This window comes from Anopheles marshallii, chromosome 2 (assembly GCF_943734725.1).
Source record: "Anopheles marshallii chromosome 2, idAnoMarsDA_429_01, whole genome shotgun sequence".
In the NCBI taxonomy this organism is placed as follows: domain Eukaryota; kingdom Metazoa; phylum Arthropoda; class Insecta; order Diptera; family Culicidae; genus Anopheles; species Anopheles marshallii.
In genome coordinates, this window is record NC_071326.1 from 50,851,488 (window position 1) to 50,871,154 (window position 19,667).

The following is a 19,667-nucleotide window of genomic DNA, read 5'->3' on the forward strand; positions in this document are numbered from 1 at the left end:
TTTGTCTTGAATATTCCCTCGTAAGAATTGGCTGCCGCAGCGTATAACATTGAATATCAAATGCAAATTCAGTTTGGACAAATGCGTCTTGTCGTACGGTAACGAGGGGTTACAACATCGATCAGATGTCGTTGTCATTTCGATATCGGCTCAGTTTGGCTCTGGGCTTAGAATATATGATCGACGACGGGGTTTCTTTCGGGGTCCTTCTCTGTTAGTATGTGAGATTGTCTGGTAAATATGTTTGTCTCACTATCCATCCTTCATTAGTAACGTGACCAGACGCTCGTTAATGTTCCCCAGAAACAAACTAACCGCACACTGGGATAAAACGTGGAACATTTTAAGGATCTTATCAAACTAAAGTTTCATAATTTACGCATACTGGGACAGCTTAGTTAGTAATACAATTAAATTGTACGGTAAAGACACACTAGGTTTGTAGCTGCTGTATATGTACAAATAAAATTACTAACAAATCACCAAACTTAGCAACAAAACTTTTGGAAACATGTGTCTATAGTAAGCTGGTGGAGACCGCCAACGCGGCTCGTTATCCTACAAACTTTACGAATACAAAATAATACATATTTGAAATACGGATGATAAGATAAGCATTCAGGGAGCGACGATGAATGACTTGCGCTTCCGCAAAACAAAATACGAGCATACCAACACTACCGCATGCAATAAAGGTATCTGCGCATTCAGGACTAGACCAGATATGGATCAGCTGGATCCAATGTGCACACACGAATCCAGGATATGTAGTTGTTGTCTAATCATTTGCCACTAGTGTACAGCATGCTTGTGGACGATTGGCAACGGGAATCGTTAGTCGGTACTCGCACCGGAAATGGTTTTGGGAACCGCACTGACGCTGCTCCTCGTCGTGCTCTTAGTCTGACTTCGCTGCACACACTCCCACCTTCACTAGGAGGTGGATTTCAGGAGTCGCTTCTGGCGGAATTCGTACACCCGCTGGCAGTACATTACCAGCTCAGGCGAAACGATCGGTGGCGGAAGGCGGGGGTTTTCGCGCCTTAGAGGAGGCACAATCGACGGCTGTTCCTCGATGTTTTCCTCATACCCTTTCAGCTGTCGTCGAAATCTGTAACACATGAAATTGTGTGTAATGAAATCAACGTATTCGGATGAACAATTAGAGCGTTTCTCAATTGTTCTGAGTATTTGGCTCTCTTCTTACCTGCAGTACTCACTAAACGTAAGCACATAGCATTTGTCTTCAATGCACGCCACGCTGTTATGATCTTTGTGGCGAGAGGCGAACACTTCGTCCGGGCCATCAGTACGCTGACGACCTTGTTCGGTGTGTTCCGGTCGATAGTACCACAGCAAAGACATCATCATTTCTCCTACGAGTTTTAACGAATGATTAGTTAAAAATCAAGCATTTACTACTTAATTTGAATAAAACTTACCATCATCAGGATTTTCCCATAGGTGGGCCACCTTGGCGACGTATGGCAACTCCGCACGTTTACTACCAGCCTTTAGCAGTACACAGTCTCGCGGTTTGATTATGTCCCCAACGGAATGTCGCATCGCCGGATAACATGTGCGCAGTACCGGCGGATCATCACTCTGCATGGGAAGAGATAAGAATCGTGGCATTAATTAAAAACACTCCGAGCAATGTGAATAACACCGAATACTCACGTTCAAAAATATTTTTCCTTGGAACGGCTGACCCTCCCAGGTCCAACCATTGCTCCAACGCGGAATAGTGGTACATTTTTTTGGCACAATCAGCTCCTCCAACTCAGCTGCCAATGTCCGATGTGTGGACGGGCGATGCCGTTTCTTCGTGCTGAATTTTTTCGACTTTGTCTTCGATCGAGAACGCCGTCGCTTGACGGATCGGCTTGAGCCACGCTTTGGCATAAGTTCCTCCTCTTCCAGATCTTCATAATCATCGTCGTAGTTAAGATCCAGCCTTAACGCAGCTTGGTCTCCAATGGATGATTCCGTTGGGGGACATTGTTGCGGTTGTAACACCACCGTAGGATGTATAGGTTCGGATAAAAGGTTCGAATCGGCTAGCTGCACATTTGCGTGCATTTCCTCTTCTTCTAATTGCTCGTCCATAAACGGTTCCATACCCTCTGGAGGTTCTAGCTCACTACCTTCCTTACCTTCGGCGATGATTGCTTGAATAGGTGCGACCAGAACTAGCTGATCTGTTGCAATTCGTTGCTGTTCCTGGTTCTGGTTGTTCTTATCCGTAACGGCACTGTTATTGTTATTATTATGCCGATTCACCAGAACGCTCGTATCAACACTTGCCACATCATCTTCCACCAACATGGTCGCCGCGTCATCGAAGTCTGTTTCGCGATCATCCATCACGGAGGATTGATCCATTAGTGTAACGACACTGTCATCAAACACAACGGGGCATCCCTTACGACCATCTTCCTCACGATCATCTTGACCCAACAGTAGAGACACCTCAGCAACAGGAACGGAGATAGGTGTCGATGTGGCACGCTGGTACAAAGAATTGTCTGATTTAACTAATTCCAATTTAGGATTATTTCGTTTACGTGCGTGAGAATCATCGTTATCACCGTTTAGTTCCTGCTGTTTTCTCTTCCTGTTAGTTTGATCCTTCTTGCGTTCTTTGGAGCTTGCCTTCTTTTTGCTCTTACTTTCTTTGCGTTCGACTGTATTTTCCGCTTTCAAATCAGCCTTTATCTGTAACTGTACCACTACGGGTGTATGTTTTGATGCTTTAGATTTTGGTTTTTTGTCTTTAGTAATGGGAGTTGTTGCCGTGGGAGATGCGATGGCATCTAGAACTAAAGAAGAGCACTTGGTTTTACACCTTTTCGTACTACTACCTTCACTCTTTCGATCACGAGACCTAGCACCACGGCTCTGTTCTGAATGCGAACGACCTTCTTGTTGTTGTTTCAGTTTCTTCAACCAAGCCCGAGAGTGGGCTTGCAGTTCTGTACCGTTAAGTATTTCTGGTTCGGAAAAGTATCCTTTGGCAACGAGATCAATAGTACGATCAACGTTTGAAAGCGGTTGTCTCATCGCATTAATATCTAACGCTTTCGGCACTGTTTCTGTGATTTCATTAACGGAATCATCATTTGTGCCTTCACACCCCAACAGTTCTTTCGAAGGGTATTGTTCTGATTGGTTTGGCAACTTATGTCCTCCCTTGATGATGTCATTAACGTTTCCACAAACCGTTGGTAAGTTTTGAGCATCAGACTGGTGAACCATGTCATTCCCTTCGTTGATGGTTTCCGTTGACAATCGTTGCGATTTGCATGACCGTTTGTGAGCACTTCGACGCAATGGGAGGAGCGTAATGTTTGAGCGATGCAATAGCCTCTTACGCATTGACACAGGCAAACGCTTAAGTGAATCGATGCTGGAACGGAACACGCGATAATATCGTCTCACTGATCGTGCACGTTCCGTACTTATTAATGTAGGCACAGTCAATGTTTTCGATTCAAAGCATAACTGGTTGCGGTGCAGTTTGTTGTGCGCTGTACCCGTTGATCGAACCAGATTTCTCTTGCATCCCTTTCTTCTGTGCTCAGCAGATAACTTCCGCTGGACTAGACGTTTCTTAGCGGATTGTTTGAGACTTCTCGCAGACGTTAGAGGTTCCTTTTGTCGAGCTGTACTTTTCTCTTTCTCTACCTTCCGTTGCTCCTGCAGTTCGATATCCTCAACATCCTCAATCTGTTCGTCTTGCAACGCGTCTTCGTCCTCCTCCTCTTCGTAATTATCCTCCTCCTCTTCGTCATCCTCTTCATCCTCTTCTTCCTCTTCTTCGCTTAGTTCTACCGGTTCCGGACATTGTATCTGGTGTCCATCTTCACCCTCCAGGCCATTTGTACGTTTGATCAGATTCTTATAGCTATTTGGGGGTGAATGCTTAGGTGTTGCCTTTTTGCATGCCACCAGCAGCGGTCTCCGTTTAACGGTGGAGGCCGGTATAGGTACCGGCGAAGGAGGATCTAGGCTGCCAGCACTGCTGTCATGTGATTGTACTTTCACAATGTTCTTTGATATTGAGCTCAGTTGTTCAGGAGCGCCAGCGACACTAGGGGTTAGGCTATCACTAAGACTAAAACTATTATCACTACTGTTTCCCCTTGGTTGCTGGCTAGAACTATCAGAGATGTCGTTTGTTACGTTCATCTTTGCCGACAAGTCCACTACTGATTTGGTCGTCAACGCTATCGCTGTCTCTGTTGCCGAAGGTGATGTTGTAAGTATTGATTGCGTCGTTTTCGGTGACTCCACCATAGACGCTTCCGTCGTCAGCACGAGCTCTGTGAGCAAACTCTTGCTATCCGGAGGTAGTTTGGCATCGGTTTCCACATCATCCTTCTCCACCAGCAGACCGGTAATTAAAGGTTGCTGCTGCTGACCCTGCATGCTATAATGCGAATGTAGATGATGATGTTGTGGTGTCCCATGCAAGAGATTTGTACTGGCACTGTGGTGATGTAGGTGGTGCGGTAGATGCGCGGCAACGTGCATCTGTTGCAAATGGTGATGGTGATGCAGATGGTGATGATCGACTGACGCATGTGGATGCGCTCGTTGGTGTTCGGGATGACAGGCCGTTCTTGTGATTGGTTTTATCTCATCTCGATCCTTTTTAATAACAATCGCCTCATCCAACAGGTCCGGTGTGATAGCGGGGCCCGTCTCCTCGAAATCTTCCTTCTTGCATACCGTGCCGTCAAGCGGCTCTAGCAGTTTGAATTCTTCGATTTCCTGCTTCACGATCGCAGTCGACACCGGAATGCTTGTTAACTTGTCCTCGTCCGTGCAGTGTGTTTTGTCACCGCATTCTGTTACTTTATGTGAAGGCTGTAGGATTTCGCCGGAAAGTACCGGAGCAGCGTTTAATACGGTTGACACTCGGACGGGGCTCATCTCGGGAGTTTCGAGCAGTTTCATCTTGCCCGAAATCGAATATGGTGGTGTTAGTGTACCGTGTTGTTCCTCTTTGAGGTCGCTTAGCTTTGCATGGTGATAATACCCCATCGGATGATGGTAAGGATGATGGTATGGGCTACCGTAATGCATTGGTGTCGAAAGAAGTTCCGTTACGGATTCTGGCTTAATTGGCAGCTCCGTTTTGTAGCACATTTTATCCGGTTGGTTAGTGTCGGTTCCTGCGGTAGCCGTTGCCACCACGCCTGGTGCATGCTTCGCAGACGAGCTCAGTGTAGTCATTGCAGAGGTGGACGTTGCCGTAACTGCGGTATTTTCTGCTATATCTGTCTGGATCGGTCCGTGCTGTGAGTGATGCAGCGGACCAGGATGGTGATGATGGAAGTGATAGGGATACGTGTGTGGATGGTGAGTTGGCGCTCCCTGTGGATGCATTTCCATCTGCAGTGCAGACCCGTGATGGTGATGTCCATGATACCCGTGTGACGGATGGGGTTGCTGCTTGCAAGTGGCGTTTGGTGACGACTCGATATCGGCCAAAGTCTGTCTAACGGGGGTGGTGGTTGCCGAGGTAGTGACGGGCAAATCGACTGGCGTCGGTGACGAGGAAGATGACGCCGAAGAGGAGCTCGACGAAATCGTGATTGGTTCGGTCGTGCTAATCCTTGCGCCCGTCTGATTTTGTACGATATGGTTGTTTGTGGCTACTGGGCCCTTACTGGCCTTGATACCAATAAGGGACCCAGCATTGACGTTTTTTGGACACTGCATCGGACATGGGCAATTGGTTGTGTAATGCGCATCTGAATGAAAAAAGATAAAAAAAATCAGATTTAGCTAAAGAAATGCTATACAAGTATAATTAATATTGTAGCTTCCTTAAAAGAGGAAGGAATGGAATTGAGGCTGGACAGCGCTCTTTTTAGACAGGCTTTTTATGTGTAAAATTAAATATTCAATATTGTTATGTTTATAACATGGCAGGAAAAAGTGACCAGGATGAGGTTTAACTTTTTTCAAGCCAGAACTCGCAGATAAACTTGCGATCGAAGTACCATGAGAATTATTGGACTCTATTGATGCATGATCTTGGATTATTTTTTTTTCGTAGCTAATTACTGACAAAGACACACTTTAGAATACGTCAAAACTAATAAAATTTTTTTAAGCTAAATTATAAAAATATAAAGTATGTAGAAAAATAGCTTAAAGTTGAAATACTAAAATACATTTCTACCATTATGAATCAAACCAAAAATCACATCATGCAAAAGGAACCGCGGCACGTATGGCGATTCAGACACACAGACACAAGGATTTGAAATGTTTGCACTTGGTGACGTACTCGGAAGCGAGATGATGAGAGATGAGTTCGCTGTCATACATTGGCTTACCCATATACGCAGGCGGAGGCGGCGGGTGTTGCAGGTTGCGTGGATAACACTGACTACCAGAACCCGGCCCGGGACTACCGTAACCTGGATACGGCGGGTACGGATAGTGATCCAGATGCTGGGGACCTTGTGGTCCAGCAGGTACGAGTTGTGCCCCGGATGGCGGGGGTGGCGGGCCAGGCGGCCCTTGTGCACTGCTGGGTGGTGGTGCCTGTTCGTATAGGTGATGGTCGGGAACGGGTCCCGGCCCTGCGTAGTATCGTCGGGATGTCGGATAGTACGGAGATGCAAACTTTGTGTAAAAATGGGGCGGATATGCGTGCGTGTAGTACATCTCCGGTGGTGGTCCATGAGGTGGAGGTGGTTGCGGACCGTACGGGGACGGTGAGTAGTAACTGTTCGACAAATACGCTGGTGGACAGTGCATCTGCATCGGTCGGGGGTAGAGATTACCGGGTGGACCTCCACTACCGGGGCCTGGACCATAACGGGATGCACCGTAGGGTTGGGAGCGATGCCCTAGGTCGACTCCACCACCTGGAAAGATGGAACGAAAATAACGATCTGCATCATCAGCGGCTGCGGCTGCGGCTGCTACGGCGACTGCAGCCCTCGGGCGCAGTGGATGGAAGCCCATCGGGTGATCGTTGGCGGGGCGTCCGGGCGTACCTGTCAGCAGGACGTCGCTGTCCGTACTGTCGGCTGTGGAAGACGCAGGCGGTTGCTGTGGACTCTGTAGCAGCGGTTCGCCATCCGGACCGCTTTTCGGACCGTGCTGGGACGGTGGTTGGCCAAGTAGATGAGGTGATATCAGCGGACCAGCCGGTTGATAGTAACCTGGAACGAAGATAGAAAATAAAACACAAATGAAAATCCAGTTCTTGGAACATTTAGACTTTGCATATATCATTTCAACCGCATAATGTCTTGTAAATTATTATCGCCGGAAATAAGTTTTTAAAACACTGTTTATGTACAAGTAATTAAAGTAACGAAACGCAACGTTATGTAACATCTCCTATCAGATTTACTACGCTTGAGGTGAATTACAAGTATACATATACATTTTTAACACGCATTTTAACCGGACACATTTTCGCTTTGCGTGTTCGGTCCTGCGTACAAATCGCATTAAACATTCTAATTCTATTAATATTCAAATCGACTGCTTAACCTAACACGGCACTTTTGATGCTGGGTAAGAAAAAGGGTTTGACTGGTTCGCTGGTCACGTAATGCGTAAAATCTGTTCCATAAGCTCACCCGGATAATATATTCATAACTGCGTAAGTGGCGTTTATTCATTACGCTGGTAAGATTTATTTTCAGACCGTTTTTTTAATTGAATGTTTGTTCATAAATAGCGCTATTGGCGAAAAGATATGAATTTCGTTAACTCGTAGTTCCTGAATAGGACTTTTATTGCATATTCTAGCAGAAAATCAACAACAAACAAATATTCGCCATTTCGAAAGCACAATAACATTATAGTTTTCTACTGAAATGGTTAACTAAGATGATAACGATAAATAGGGTAGTAAAATTTCCAGTTAAAACCTGACCGGTGGCCTCAAAGATTCTTGACCGGTGATGACGTACCACCTTAACAACCAATTAAAGATATTCTAATTTTATTCATTCTACTGCAAAAATTGCCCAACGCTTTCCAATGTGTGGTTGTTTTCCTTGTTCCAATGTGAACATAGAAAGAACATCCCCACGGTGAGAGATGCGAATGACCGGGAACGAATGAATTTTGCGATGGGCTCAAATTTGGTGTCCTTTTGACTTAGTCCACACCATGAGGCTTTACTTCATTCTGTAGAAAAATGACCAGCAGCTTGAGTTCTTATGAGGGGCGACAACATTCATTGTTCTGTAGCATTCTGTGTTGTTACTGATATGCACCACAAGGATTTTTTGTTCTTGTCCCCGTTCTGACTCGTCCGCTGTCGTTTGCCGGTGTGATTGTGGTTTGCTCGGGGAAGTTGATGTGTCATATGCCTTCGTTACGCTTCCGATTGACAAGGGTTGTTGAGTCTGAACTTGGCACTCGGGTGGAAAATTCGGTGTTATGCTTTATGTTGTACGCTTTGCTAGTGTCGCGAAGTGTTGTCACACTGTTTGTGCTATATTTTTGCTCTTTTTTGCCACGCAAAGGAATCTCTTTCACGGTAGCAAAGGAAACATGAAATGATCGCATGTTTGCACTATCGCTATCGTTTGGCATGAGTTTGTCATAAAAAAGATATAAAACTCCATTAAGAGTGAGCTCTCATTTGGTAATATTAGTGTGTTTATGCGAGTTTTACATCCGTGGGCTGTTGTGAGCACTATTAGGACTAAGCCATAGCACAGTTTGACTAGAACAAAAATGGAAACAACAAAAATACGAAACATTTTTTAAAGACATAACATAACAGCGATTCCAATAGAAATTAAACTAAAATTATGTATGAATTAACTATTATTTTTTTGCAATTTTGTTGCATCGAGTGTTTTTTCGATCTTTCTGCCACCAAACCATTGTAAATCCTTAAACATTTTGACAACGGGTGATAATGAATTTAGCCTAAAACTCAATTTCATCTTCAATTCCGAAGATGAGATGATGTTAGCTATACCCAAGGGGAAATCATCTGCCTAGAAATCATCGTTGTCGTCGTGTGAAGTAAGAAATCTTACGATAATTGAGTTAATTCCGAAGGGTGTTCCAAATGTCCAAATATAGACACTTTACGCTTTCCACCGTGTCACGATGAGCTATTGGACCGCTCGATTCCTTATGCAACATAACAAACATGTTGTTGGATGTAGAATTCGTATACCCCAACTGGTGTGTGTCTGGAATAGAACATCTTGTGAGGGGTTGGTTCGTGATTGCGGTAGGAACCGCGAACTTCTTTCCCGTATAACATACAACGAAGTTTAGCAGGGGTTTGTGTTTGGTGGATTATGCTTCTACGCCGCTTCCCCTTCTGAAGGCACTGGGCGTGAAATGGAATAAAGCGTACAAGTTTTCAACCCCAGATTAAAATGTGTTACGCACGTAGCTCACGACATTTTACGGGTAAGGGTCCACCGAACAACAGAAAAAGTCTTCGTGACCAGTATAGTGCTGTGATTTTTGCCCTTGTTCACTGATTTTACCATAAATTCACTCCTGGTAAACCTTTTCCTCTGCAAAGTTCACACATTCCACAAAGCGTAAGAAGTTCACCCCGGTCATTAGGGACCGAAAAAATTGAAACGCAATAAAAGTACACGCTTAGACCTGTGTCACGGTGTGTCTTTCCTTTACGCTCAACCAACGAGAGTGAGTAAATTTTACGGTTTGTCGGTGATGATGGGATCCGGATTGCGATCCGTTTTGCACCCGATCGGCCAGGGCAAGGTTTCTTTTCGCCTGAACAGCGCAGTAATTTAAGCCCAATAAAAATGATATTAATCCAGTTTTGCGATAAATTGCCACACCGTCGCGGAGGGTTGCAACGAGTTCGAGCGAGGAGAAGAAGAAAAAAAAAGCAGGCAACACTCGGCGACATGTCCCGTGCAAAAGTTTCCTTCTTCGCCGTCGGAGGGATTGATTACGTCACCGAAAAAAAGGAGAATGAAAACAGCGGCATAAGAAAAAAGGGTGTTAAAAAGGCAATGAAACGTTGCCCCGGAGCAACTAAGAACTGTGGGGCAAAGAAACATACCTTTTTGGTGGGTTGGACAAAAAAAAACACCCGCCAGCAGTTAGTTAATCTTTCACCGTGTAAATCGGATTCACCTGCCTCCGGTGAACAACGATGTCGAGGTTATACTGATGATGAATATTTTATAACCTTCAATGGTAAAGAATAATAATAAAATAAACATTGCACCGTCTCGCCCGGTGGGAAGTGTTGGGGAAGGGAGGAGGGAGGGGGATGGGGGGTTGCAAACCGCTGCCAACAAACGAAATTGAAACCAAATTATATGACTTACCGATTTATGGCAATTGTGTTTAGTTTTGTTCAGATGCTTTTTACATGATTGTGTTGATTTTAAAACTTTTTATTACTTACTCAATAGCGAGCTACTCAACTTCACCAGGCATTAGGTTTACATAAAAAAGACCGTTTAAAGTAAACGATAATAAATGATGAATCGACCTCTTTCAAATTGTTAAGATAAGATGTTTGCGCAAATATTGTGAATAACGAAAAGGAATCATATTTTTATTCTAAAAACCTGTTAAATTGTGATCCACCATGTGTCTAATTACATCCAAAAGAGATAAGCTAATATACCTGACAAAAACCAAATCAAACTATAAACTCCCATTACACCGATTGACTCTTGGGCGAAAACCATCCATAATGATGCTATCAGATAGAGAGAGAGTTAGAGAGAGGGAGAGAGATAGAGAGAGAGAGAGAGGCTATGCTTCCATAACCACCCAGCAGCACGTAAAAGGTGTCGCTAATCTGGTGGTTAATTACTTGCCAATCCGTGGCAATGGTTTGGGGCCTTTGGCGCCATTCAAGATACTGTGCCACAGCGCAGCGAGCAATACCGAACGATGCGTACAATCTAGATGATGATGATGCTTCTTCGTTGTGACATCGACAGTGATGGTGGCAATGTATATGACATGGTAGTAAATCCCTCCGAACCAATTTACACCTAATCACGCATTACAAATTAATTTCGTCCAGATTACCCTACCAAAATCAGGCACACACAACATCGTGTCCCGGCGAGTGCTTACGGGACATATATAAAGTCCAAATTAAAAAGCTCCCCACGCTGATGTGCTCACCACCCTCCGGCACACAACAGTAACAGTGAAACGGGGCAAAACTCCTCATGGTCGACACGCTGCTCCTGCCTGTAGCTCCCGAATAATTTCCACGCGAATAAACTCCACATCCGACGCTGCACGAGTTTCATTTACATAAAATTTCTCCCTACCACCCGGTCACAGCCTGCGGGTGGCTGCTCGATGGGCACCACTGGGAGGGGAACGGGGAAGATTACGAGACTTTAGTTAAGTCGCGGTTGATAGTCAGCTGTACCTTCTGGGTATGGGAGCAACTTGTCATGGCAAAGGTTGCGTTGAGGAAATTTCGGTGTGAAAAGTGGAAAAGTTTAACAAATTTGCTCTTGATCAACGAGGATTAAAACGGTGAAGTTGTTTCCCGGATCGTTACCGTTACCAGACGCGCACACGAGATGTTAAGAACTGTTGAAGAATCGTTACCAATACGCGAATCGAAATATTACTTCGATCAAACTTTGGTTTGTTTGAAGCATTTGTAAATGTTTTGCTGATAAAAAATCAGCAATTTGCGTTCCGGGTTTTGATTGGGCATCGTTTGGGGAGTATGCATGATTATTCACATGGTAATAACAGCCGTCGTCGTATTACCGAGATCCACTGGTTCTTTGCACTCGCGATAGACACAAAACCCTGATGGTACTTATCGTGCAAATCACCCGTGGGATTTTCATCGAGCGCCGTTCCAAGCATGTATAGTATCATTTCCGGCGCCTTTGGATGGAACCATAAAATCAATGGCGTCTGACAGAGTCTGCAAAAGCGTGCCGCTCCCCAAACACAGAGATGCGGTCTGAGAGGGGGATTGTTACGGGGCAGAATATGTTACGATACGTGCGGGATCTGTCCTCACCCGATATAAGTGAAATCATCACCATCGCTAACTTCGTCTTCCCATGTGACGATACGCCCGGATCGGAACGATGCCGGAGGCGCACATACATAAATACATACATTTGCAAGGAGTCAGCCAGCAGCACAGCGCACAGCTTGTTTCGAATTTGATGCGTCAAATATGATGGCAATGAGCCTTGGTAGGGTTCGTCCCGGAGACACCCATCCATAGGCGGTGAATCGAAACACTTTTCGGAAGCGATAGAGATTGTTGGCGGAGGATATAGTGTTACACCACCACCAAAAAGCCCATCGCAGCGGGTAGAGCGCAGACTGCATGGCTGCTGTATGGTCTCCAATTGCCCATTTACACCGTTGTGGGAGGGCAGGAGAGGAATCTTATAAAGATGTGATGATCGCACTGATGGCGGTACGTTTGTGTTTTGATGAAGTTTCTGGTGACACTTTATGACAGCCTGTTGGAACAGCAGTGGCGGCAGCCGAAGAACTTGAATATGGTTAATCAGGGCAACCAGCAACAAGCAGCTTGAAGTTGAGACGGAAATGGAGTGAGTTCTATTTCGGGGTCATAATATCTAGTTATCCTCCGGGAGTTTACCGATGTTTGATGACAATTTAACATCTCGCTGGAGCTATTACCGGATTGAACTATTCTATTGCTGGAGCCTTCTATGATAAACAGCGTGGGATTAAGTATGTGAAGCGTGTAAAAAAGCATTTTAATATTAGTCAAGGGCCATCATTAAGGTATGGAAGTGATTTTGAGAAGGCTTTTATTTTTATATTTATATTTAGATTTTTTCATTTTATTTTTGTATTCTTTTTATATAATTGTCCTAATAATTACTCTACCTATCCGGCATTGATTGATTTCAATTAGAAATAGTGAATTATTAGGCAAGGCAGCGCAATACCGACATATGTTGTAGGATTATATAAGAAAAAATATCGTTTATTTTTTGTTAGATCAAATTGGAAAAACTATTTTCTACAAAGTATGTTTAAGCAAAGGTATTGCTCACGGACAGCTAATACTGTGATGGGGAAACGATAATTTTGTGCTACGAATAAAACTATTAAATATGACCATGTTTGATAGAACCCACAATGAATGATGAAATAATTACCACCACACACAGGTTGAAGCATGTAAAAAACACGAGATCATCATACCATCTAATTCTTGCTACCACATCATTGCAAAACTGCGCACTAAACGGTTAATGCTGCTTTCTATTTCATCCTTGCTAACGAACGTTATCCACGCCAAGAAGCAGTGTCATACCGCGTGCGGGCTAAAAGACTGTCGCGGAACGATACGCTAAGGCATGCGAAGGAATCTGGCCACATACCACTCAATCGCGCCATGCCGTATCCCATCGTGCCGTGCACATTTCTGCCCTTACGCGCCACAAGAAAAGGAACAGCTCGAAACCACTACACATAACGCCAGCGGGAAGAAGTGATGCTTGCGAGAAAAAGAAACAATAAGGAACAAACATCCTTCACGACTGGGTTGGCATAAATGGCAGCAGACGCGACCTCGCGAGCGGTAAGTCGTTACGTTTTTTTTTCGTGGCTCCCGTTCGACGTGGCAGGCGCAGCTGTGCTAAAAGAGCTAGGAAGAAATAGTTGGCATCCCTGGTAGGAATCCTGACGAGTGAAGAACGGAAGGTGCACAAAAACACGGACAGGAAGCTATCGGTTAAGGGGTAAATCGGTACGGATGTGAAGAGGAGTGTGTGCCTTAGTGTGCCAGCGCGTGTGGAAGAAATCACAAGCAATGCAAGCCCTTAGTACGGTGGCGCACGAAAGATTAAACCGAGCAGAGATGAATGAAAAGAGGATTTTTATTACACAATAAGGCGTAAATATTCCATTTTATCCTTTTCTCCGTTTTGTCCGGGTCTTTCCAGCGGGATTCCCCGCACATCCGCTGCAGTTCCTGTTGCGGTATTTTTGCCACCCTGCCCTCACATTCGTTTCTGCATCGACATAAGACTCAGCGCGTCCTTTCAGCGTGGAAGAAAGCGGCAACCAAACAAACCGGGCAGATGAATAGAGCGAAATCAAACGAAAGTAGGACGACGTCGTAGTAAACGGATCCAGGCCAGTTGACAGACACACCCCTGCGGCATAATGGACGTTGGAAGCACGGGATGCACATCATTCCGTCTGCTCGTCCTGCCTTGCTGAGCCTTACTACACGCCGAATATCGACATTGGTGGCTTTGCGTGTGGAACCGACCGAGTGGTGTGCAGGTCGACGGTTTTGTTTGCTCTTGCTCGCGTGAGCGGCACAAGATGGAATCATAATAACGCACTTTATTTTTATGAGACGGTTCTATTTTGATGGTTGATAAAATATTTAGCTGCTCGCGCGGTGTGGTGTCGTGGCAGCCGTTGAAAGTCAATCATTTTCATATGAGAATATGAGAATGGCAGAGAGCATTATTGCGAGTGGAGAAACCAAATTTTGGATCATTGCTACAGGTCGCTGAACGACGCTGCTTCTTTGTTAATAATTGGATAAAGTTAAGACAGCGGGTAGGGAATGTGAAACAGTTATTAAGTTCAATTTGGAGGCAATTTTCAGCTGGTTGATTCTATCCGCCCGTTAATGTTGAGAAAACGGAGCATACTGATTGAACACGAGCCACGAGTATTGTGTAATTGGGTTTATGAAATATTACGAATGAGAAGTATTACATACACTATAAAAATCTAAAACCATAGAAGGTGTTATTAAATTTTATGAATGAAATAATTCTATGGATTTTTTTTTAAATTTATTTTATATGAGAATTTGCTTATAAAAACCCTACACGATGATGAAGAAGTACTGTAAGTGAATATTTTTCTTTGAGAACAGTTTTTAAGAAGAGATGTAGCGAAACAAATGTACACAAACTTGAAACAAACTCAAGTATTTTTATCGTTTTAATATTAATATTGCAGCAAGTTTATGCAATGTTTGAGCATTCACAAATTGTATCAAAGGCACTCACCAAGCACTTTGACGTCTCATTGCCAACGTTGACACAACTGCTAGACTGTACCGAGTACATTGCTGCATTCGATTCAATCTGCGTGCAACCGTCGGTGACAATCAAGACCAGGGTGGTGGCCAGTCATTCTCAAACCCATGCACAATGGACTCCTAATCTAGGACACTCGTTTGCGTTTAGTCCCGATTGGTGTTGCTTTTCGTTGTCACCCTTTTTCCGACCGACAGTGCCAGAAAGAAATAAACTAATCGAGAGCGCACAAACTGGGAGTCCGCAGTGACAAAGTGTCTTAAACGTTTTTTTGGGCAGCAAGAAGAATGGGAGCGTGGTCCATTGGTGTCGCATGATCCCTGCGTCCTTCTGCTGTGTTCGGAGCTGGACGGCAGAGGGAAAGACTCGGTCAACATTTTTTGCTGTTTACTGCCGTATGCTAAGAAACTGTACTCCGATTTGCAAAAGGACCAAACAACCTTCCTGGACGGAGCTTCTCTTTGTCCATCTGCTCAAGAGACTCTGCAAACAGCAAACGGTAACGGAAGGAACATTACCGAGCAGGGGCGAGAATGTCGGGTTTTATCGCATTTTTTGTTGGTGTTGTTGCTTTTGCAAACATTACTCTTCATTTGCAGATCCATGTCATTCTGTTGTGAGTGCTACTTAGGAAAAAAGTAAGCCGCACAAAATGATTGTGTAGCCGCCTGTGAAAGGTCTTTCACTGTTGGATTCCTCCTCCTTTAAGTCAGTTGTGGGCAACAGTTGCGTGAAAAGAGCATTACGGTTGCTAGTGGGAAATCGGCAAGCCCAGAAGAAGGTCCCGGATCGATGTCTTGATCATCTCGAGGCTAGTGTCTGATGACACACACAATAGTTGGGATGGGACGACCAAGATGGGTTGCCATCGTTAGGAGTCGTGATGAATAGACATTGTTGTGGAATAGCACAGAAAGCACGACGGAATATGAAATGGCGAGTGCTGAAACGGCCGGAACATCTCGTCTCACTGCGCCTGGTATATGCTCGGTTGAGACTCGTAATAAGATGTACAAATTACATGTCAGCTACTGAATTAACAATTGACATATGTTTTGTGAAGCTTAGGGAACCCCGTAACTAGCACGTATGGATTATAAACAGAGCAGAACCAAAAATGTAAAAAAAATCTACGTGTATTGTGTATTCTACGAAAAAAAATATCATTCAATGGAAACATTCAATGTTTTACATGTTATAAAATTATTATTGTAATCTCTATCTGGAATTAAGATGTAATATCTCAAATTTATGACTTCTTGAACAACGAGCAGTCTAAACCATTGTTCAGTCCTTGAGCATGAAAGCATCGATATAACAAAAATGACATCTGTCAGTTGAAGAATTCTCTTGCGTAATGTTTCATTCAAACACGAATAAAAATAAAAAGAACAACAAAGTATCACAATTTTCGCCGTTTATAAGTTTAGTTCTGACAGCACCCATGTTTTGATAAAACAATCGCCAAAAGCACATGAATATTAAACAATAAAATGATCAATACTAATAAATATTGGATATGCAAAGTTATCCTATAATGAAGATTAAGTAGTTCCACGAAATAAAAAAACTAGAAAATGACATGTTTTAATTATACGAATGATTCCGATACCGCTAGATAGTTCTGTAACTGTGTAATAAGAGCCGCAGATTAGTTTTATATCTGCACTTTTCAAAGCATGAAAGCATGCATGCAATATAACTAAAATTGAATTGCTTTTTATATACTTCTCTAATTTCAGCAATTTTATAGTACAAAATGACGAGGTCGAGTTTGAACAATTTTACACCTAATGGAAATTTATTCTTCAACGGACCTCTGTTCTTCAACTCCATTGACCTCATTCTGATGTTCCAAAAGCAACCGTCTCATTCAAAATTGTGCTCCTCCTATCCTTGGGGCTAGAGAAGTCACCACAAGAAGAAGAAAAAGCTTTTAATGCTTTTGCAATATAGAACAGTAGTTACTTCTAGCATCAGCGGTTGACTGTCGGCAGCATCGTGTCAAGCGAATCCGTGAACAGACGATTCACCAAGTCGATACGGTGCATAAAACCGACCAAGCGGACTGAGGACGTCAGAACAAAGTGTTAGAACATTTGCGACCGGTGATCCCTGCACACCGTCGTAGCTGGGGGGGCTCTGTCCTAGTTTAAGCGGTGAAAGTGAGATCCCTAAAAGAAAGTATTCGCGTGTAGTACTGGAACTATGATGCCAAGGTGGGAAAACGAATCATAAAAAGCGACCCTGTTGAGCAACGACACCGTCATCGTCTTCGCCGTCGTCGTCGTCGAAAGCATCAGCGTGGGATGGCAAGGAACGTTGGGCCAAGCGGTGGATGATTGTGCCCTCGTTTCAGTTGCCTGGAATGGAAAACGACTGCTCATGCGGTGCCTGCAATAATAAAGGAGCAGTTGTCGGGAGAATGTATGAAATTTCAAACTTTTCGCCCGTGCTTGTGCACCGCAAGCTTCTCACCAGTGTAAATTTTGGTGCGAGGTACAGCTCCAAGCTGGTTCAAAAAGGACACTCTCGGTCCTAATGGTGCCATGTTGACAGTATGCAGGAGGATTTTTTTTTTCATGTTACTTTTTTAGACAAACATTAAACGAGAGCATGGGTCACTAACAAGTATCGTTGTTTCGAGGTCGACAAATCCATTACCGAGCAGGTATGCATAAGGGATCAGTACTAGCACCTAAAGCCAATCTGTTTTGGCGATTAGTTTCAACAAAACATGTGTGCCCGAACAAGTCGCACGGAATGTAGTTGCTGCCGTAGTATAAACTTTACTCAGCACTTGTAACGTAAACTTTGCACTACAGTATGCACGGAGACCCGCATCGATACACCCTGACAGAAGGCGCGTTTGCATCAACTCCTTTCAAAGAAACTCAGTGCTAATCAACTCTTCAGTGCGATCGGATACACCTTGGTACGGTCAACTTTGTCATATAAACTTACTAGACTGCTCGGGGCAGAGTGGATGAATTATTTGGAACAGGTACGACAACTTGACGCGTAAGTAAGTTGGTAGGATCATGCATGCGAAAACTTGCTCGGTGAATGTGTTGAAACCATCAAACATGACAGGGAATGTTGTACGGGAAGACATTCCGTCCCGTCCACATGCAGTACCAGTTCGTGAACATGAGGTGAGTAATTTGCACCTAACAATGCACACATTTGTCGGTGTCAACCACCAAGGCAATTAATTCTAATGAATTGCTCCGATAGCATGTCCACACCGAACTCTCCGGCTTAGTTTATCGTCCCTTCTTCTACCATCCCCAGGGAATACTTATGGTTTGGTCCAGCATTTGGGTGCTTGCAACATTCTTTGCACGGCATTCCGGACGAATTCCTATGGTTCATTTTTACATCTCTGTTACAACACAGAATGCAGAGGAAAATGCAGCTCCTCCCTCTGAACTTATGTTACTTCAAATGACTCTTCGTATGTTGTGTAATTTTTACGCTTCCTTAGGATGTTGGAAATTGAAATTTATTAGAATAGAGGGTAACGATGGTAGGTAAAAATCGACAAGTGCAACATGTCACCTTCTAAAAAAGGATGAACATTCTTTCACACTGGAAACTAATCGAATCCATCGGTGCTGAAAGAGTGTTTCTGGTCCATATCTTGTATGTTTCTTGCCGTACGGTGATTAGGGACGCAAAGATGAGTTAACGATGATATGCATATTCTGGCTTCCATATACCGTACTCAGGAATAAATGTTGGGCGACCAACATTAAATCCCCAACTCAACTCAATTGTTGGTGCCGTATGGTGCCACCGTACAGCAGAAAACTGTTGACCGTTTCTTCTTCACGAGGGGATCATAAACGTACACAGCAGTACGTTTCTGCTTCTTGGAGCACCGAATCTTGTCCTATTCCATTCGTGGGGAGGAAAGGTTGCACATGGCGTGAACACTATCGTAACCGAATCGGATGCTCTAATAATGGGCGTTTGTTGAGCCCGAAAGGTTCAGAATCCACAACCACCCGAAGAGCAATATGGCACACATACACACGTGTACGTACACCAAATAGAGCATCCCGAGTGGTCTTTTTCTGGAGAATTGAGATTTGTTCCCCGTATGAGGGTATGTCCGCCTCGATACTGGACCGGATTGCATGCTGCGCATGGTTTTGGATGGACGTGTGCCCGAACGAAGTGCAGCAACAGTCGGTGGCCACTCACGCACCTCACGGGGTTCACGTCCGGTGGGAAAAACGTGCAACTGCTGCTGATGAGGATTATTTATGATAATGTGTCGCCGGCAGGCTAGAAATGCGCTCGAAGCAGAGAACCGTTCGCTCAGACAATCGAGCTAACGGTGACCACCATCATCAGGCGCTACTGTGCTGGATGCTGCCGCTCGCTGGAGAAGCCTGCCACAAAGCAGTGGTGTCGGTACCACCCAACAACAGCCACGATGACGACGACAACATCGTTTTCGAGATGGCAAGGAATGTCACCGATGTGCTTTTGATGATGGCAAATCTGCATTCTAATATCTCAACGGTAGCACAAAGCGAGACACAGATTTGATGTACCCGTTGCTGTATATCAGTGTGCATGCACACACACTCACAGCCACACCGA

General features: G+C 44.3%; 1 protein-coding gene across 1 annotated transcript in view; it reads right to left on the reverse strand.

Moving 5' to 3' along the window:
• Positions 1-933: 933 nt before the first annotated feature.
• Positions 934-19,667, reverse strand: part of LOC128718100 (uncharacterized) — a 38,610-nt gene continuing 19,876 nt past the window's right edge. The window contains exons 2-6 of the mRNA XM_053811774.1: positions 6,354-7,190; positions 1,681-5,762; positions 1,443-1,605; positions 1,208-1,376; positions 934-1,111 (exon numbers count right to left, since the gene is read on the reverse strand). Coding sequence (XP_053667749.1) covers positions 934-1,111; positions 1,208-1,376; positions 1,443-1,605; positions 1,681-5,762; positions 6,354-7,190 — 5,429 coding nt within the window. The remainder of the gene's footprint in view (positions 1,112-1,207; positions 1,377-1,442; positions 1,606-1,680; positions 5,763-6,353; positions 7,191-19,667) is intronic.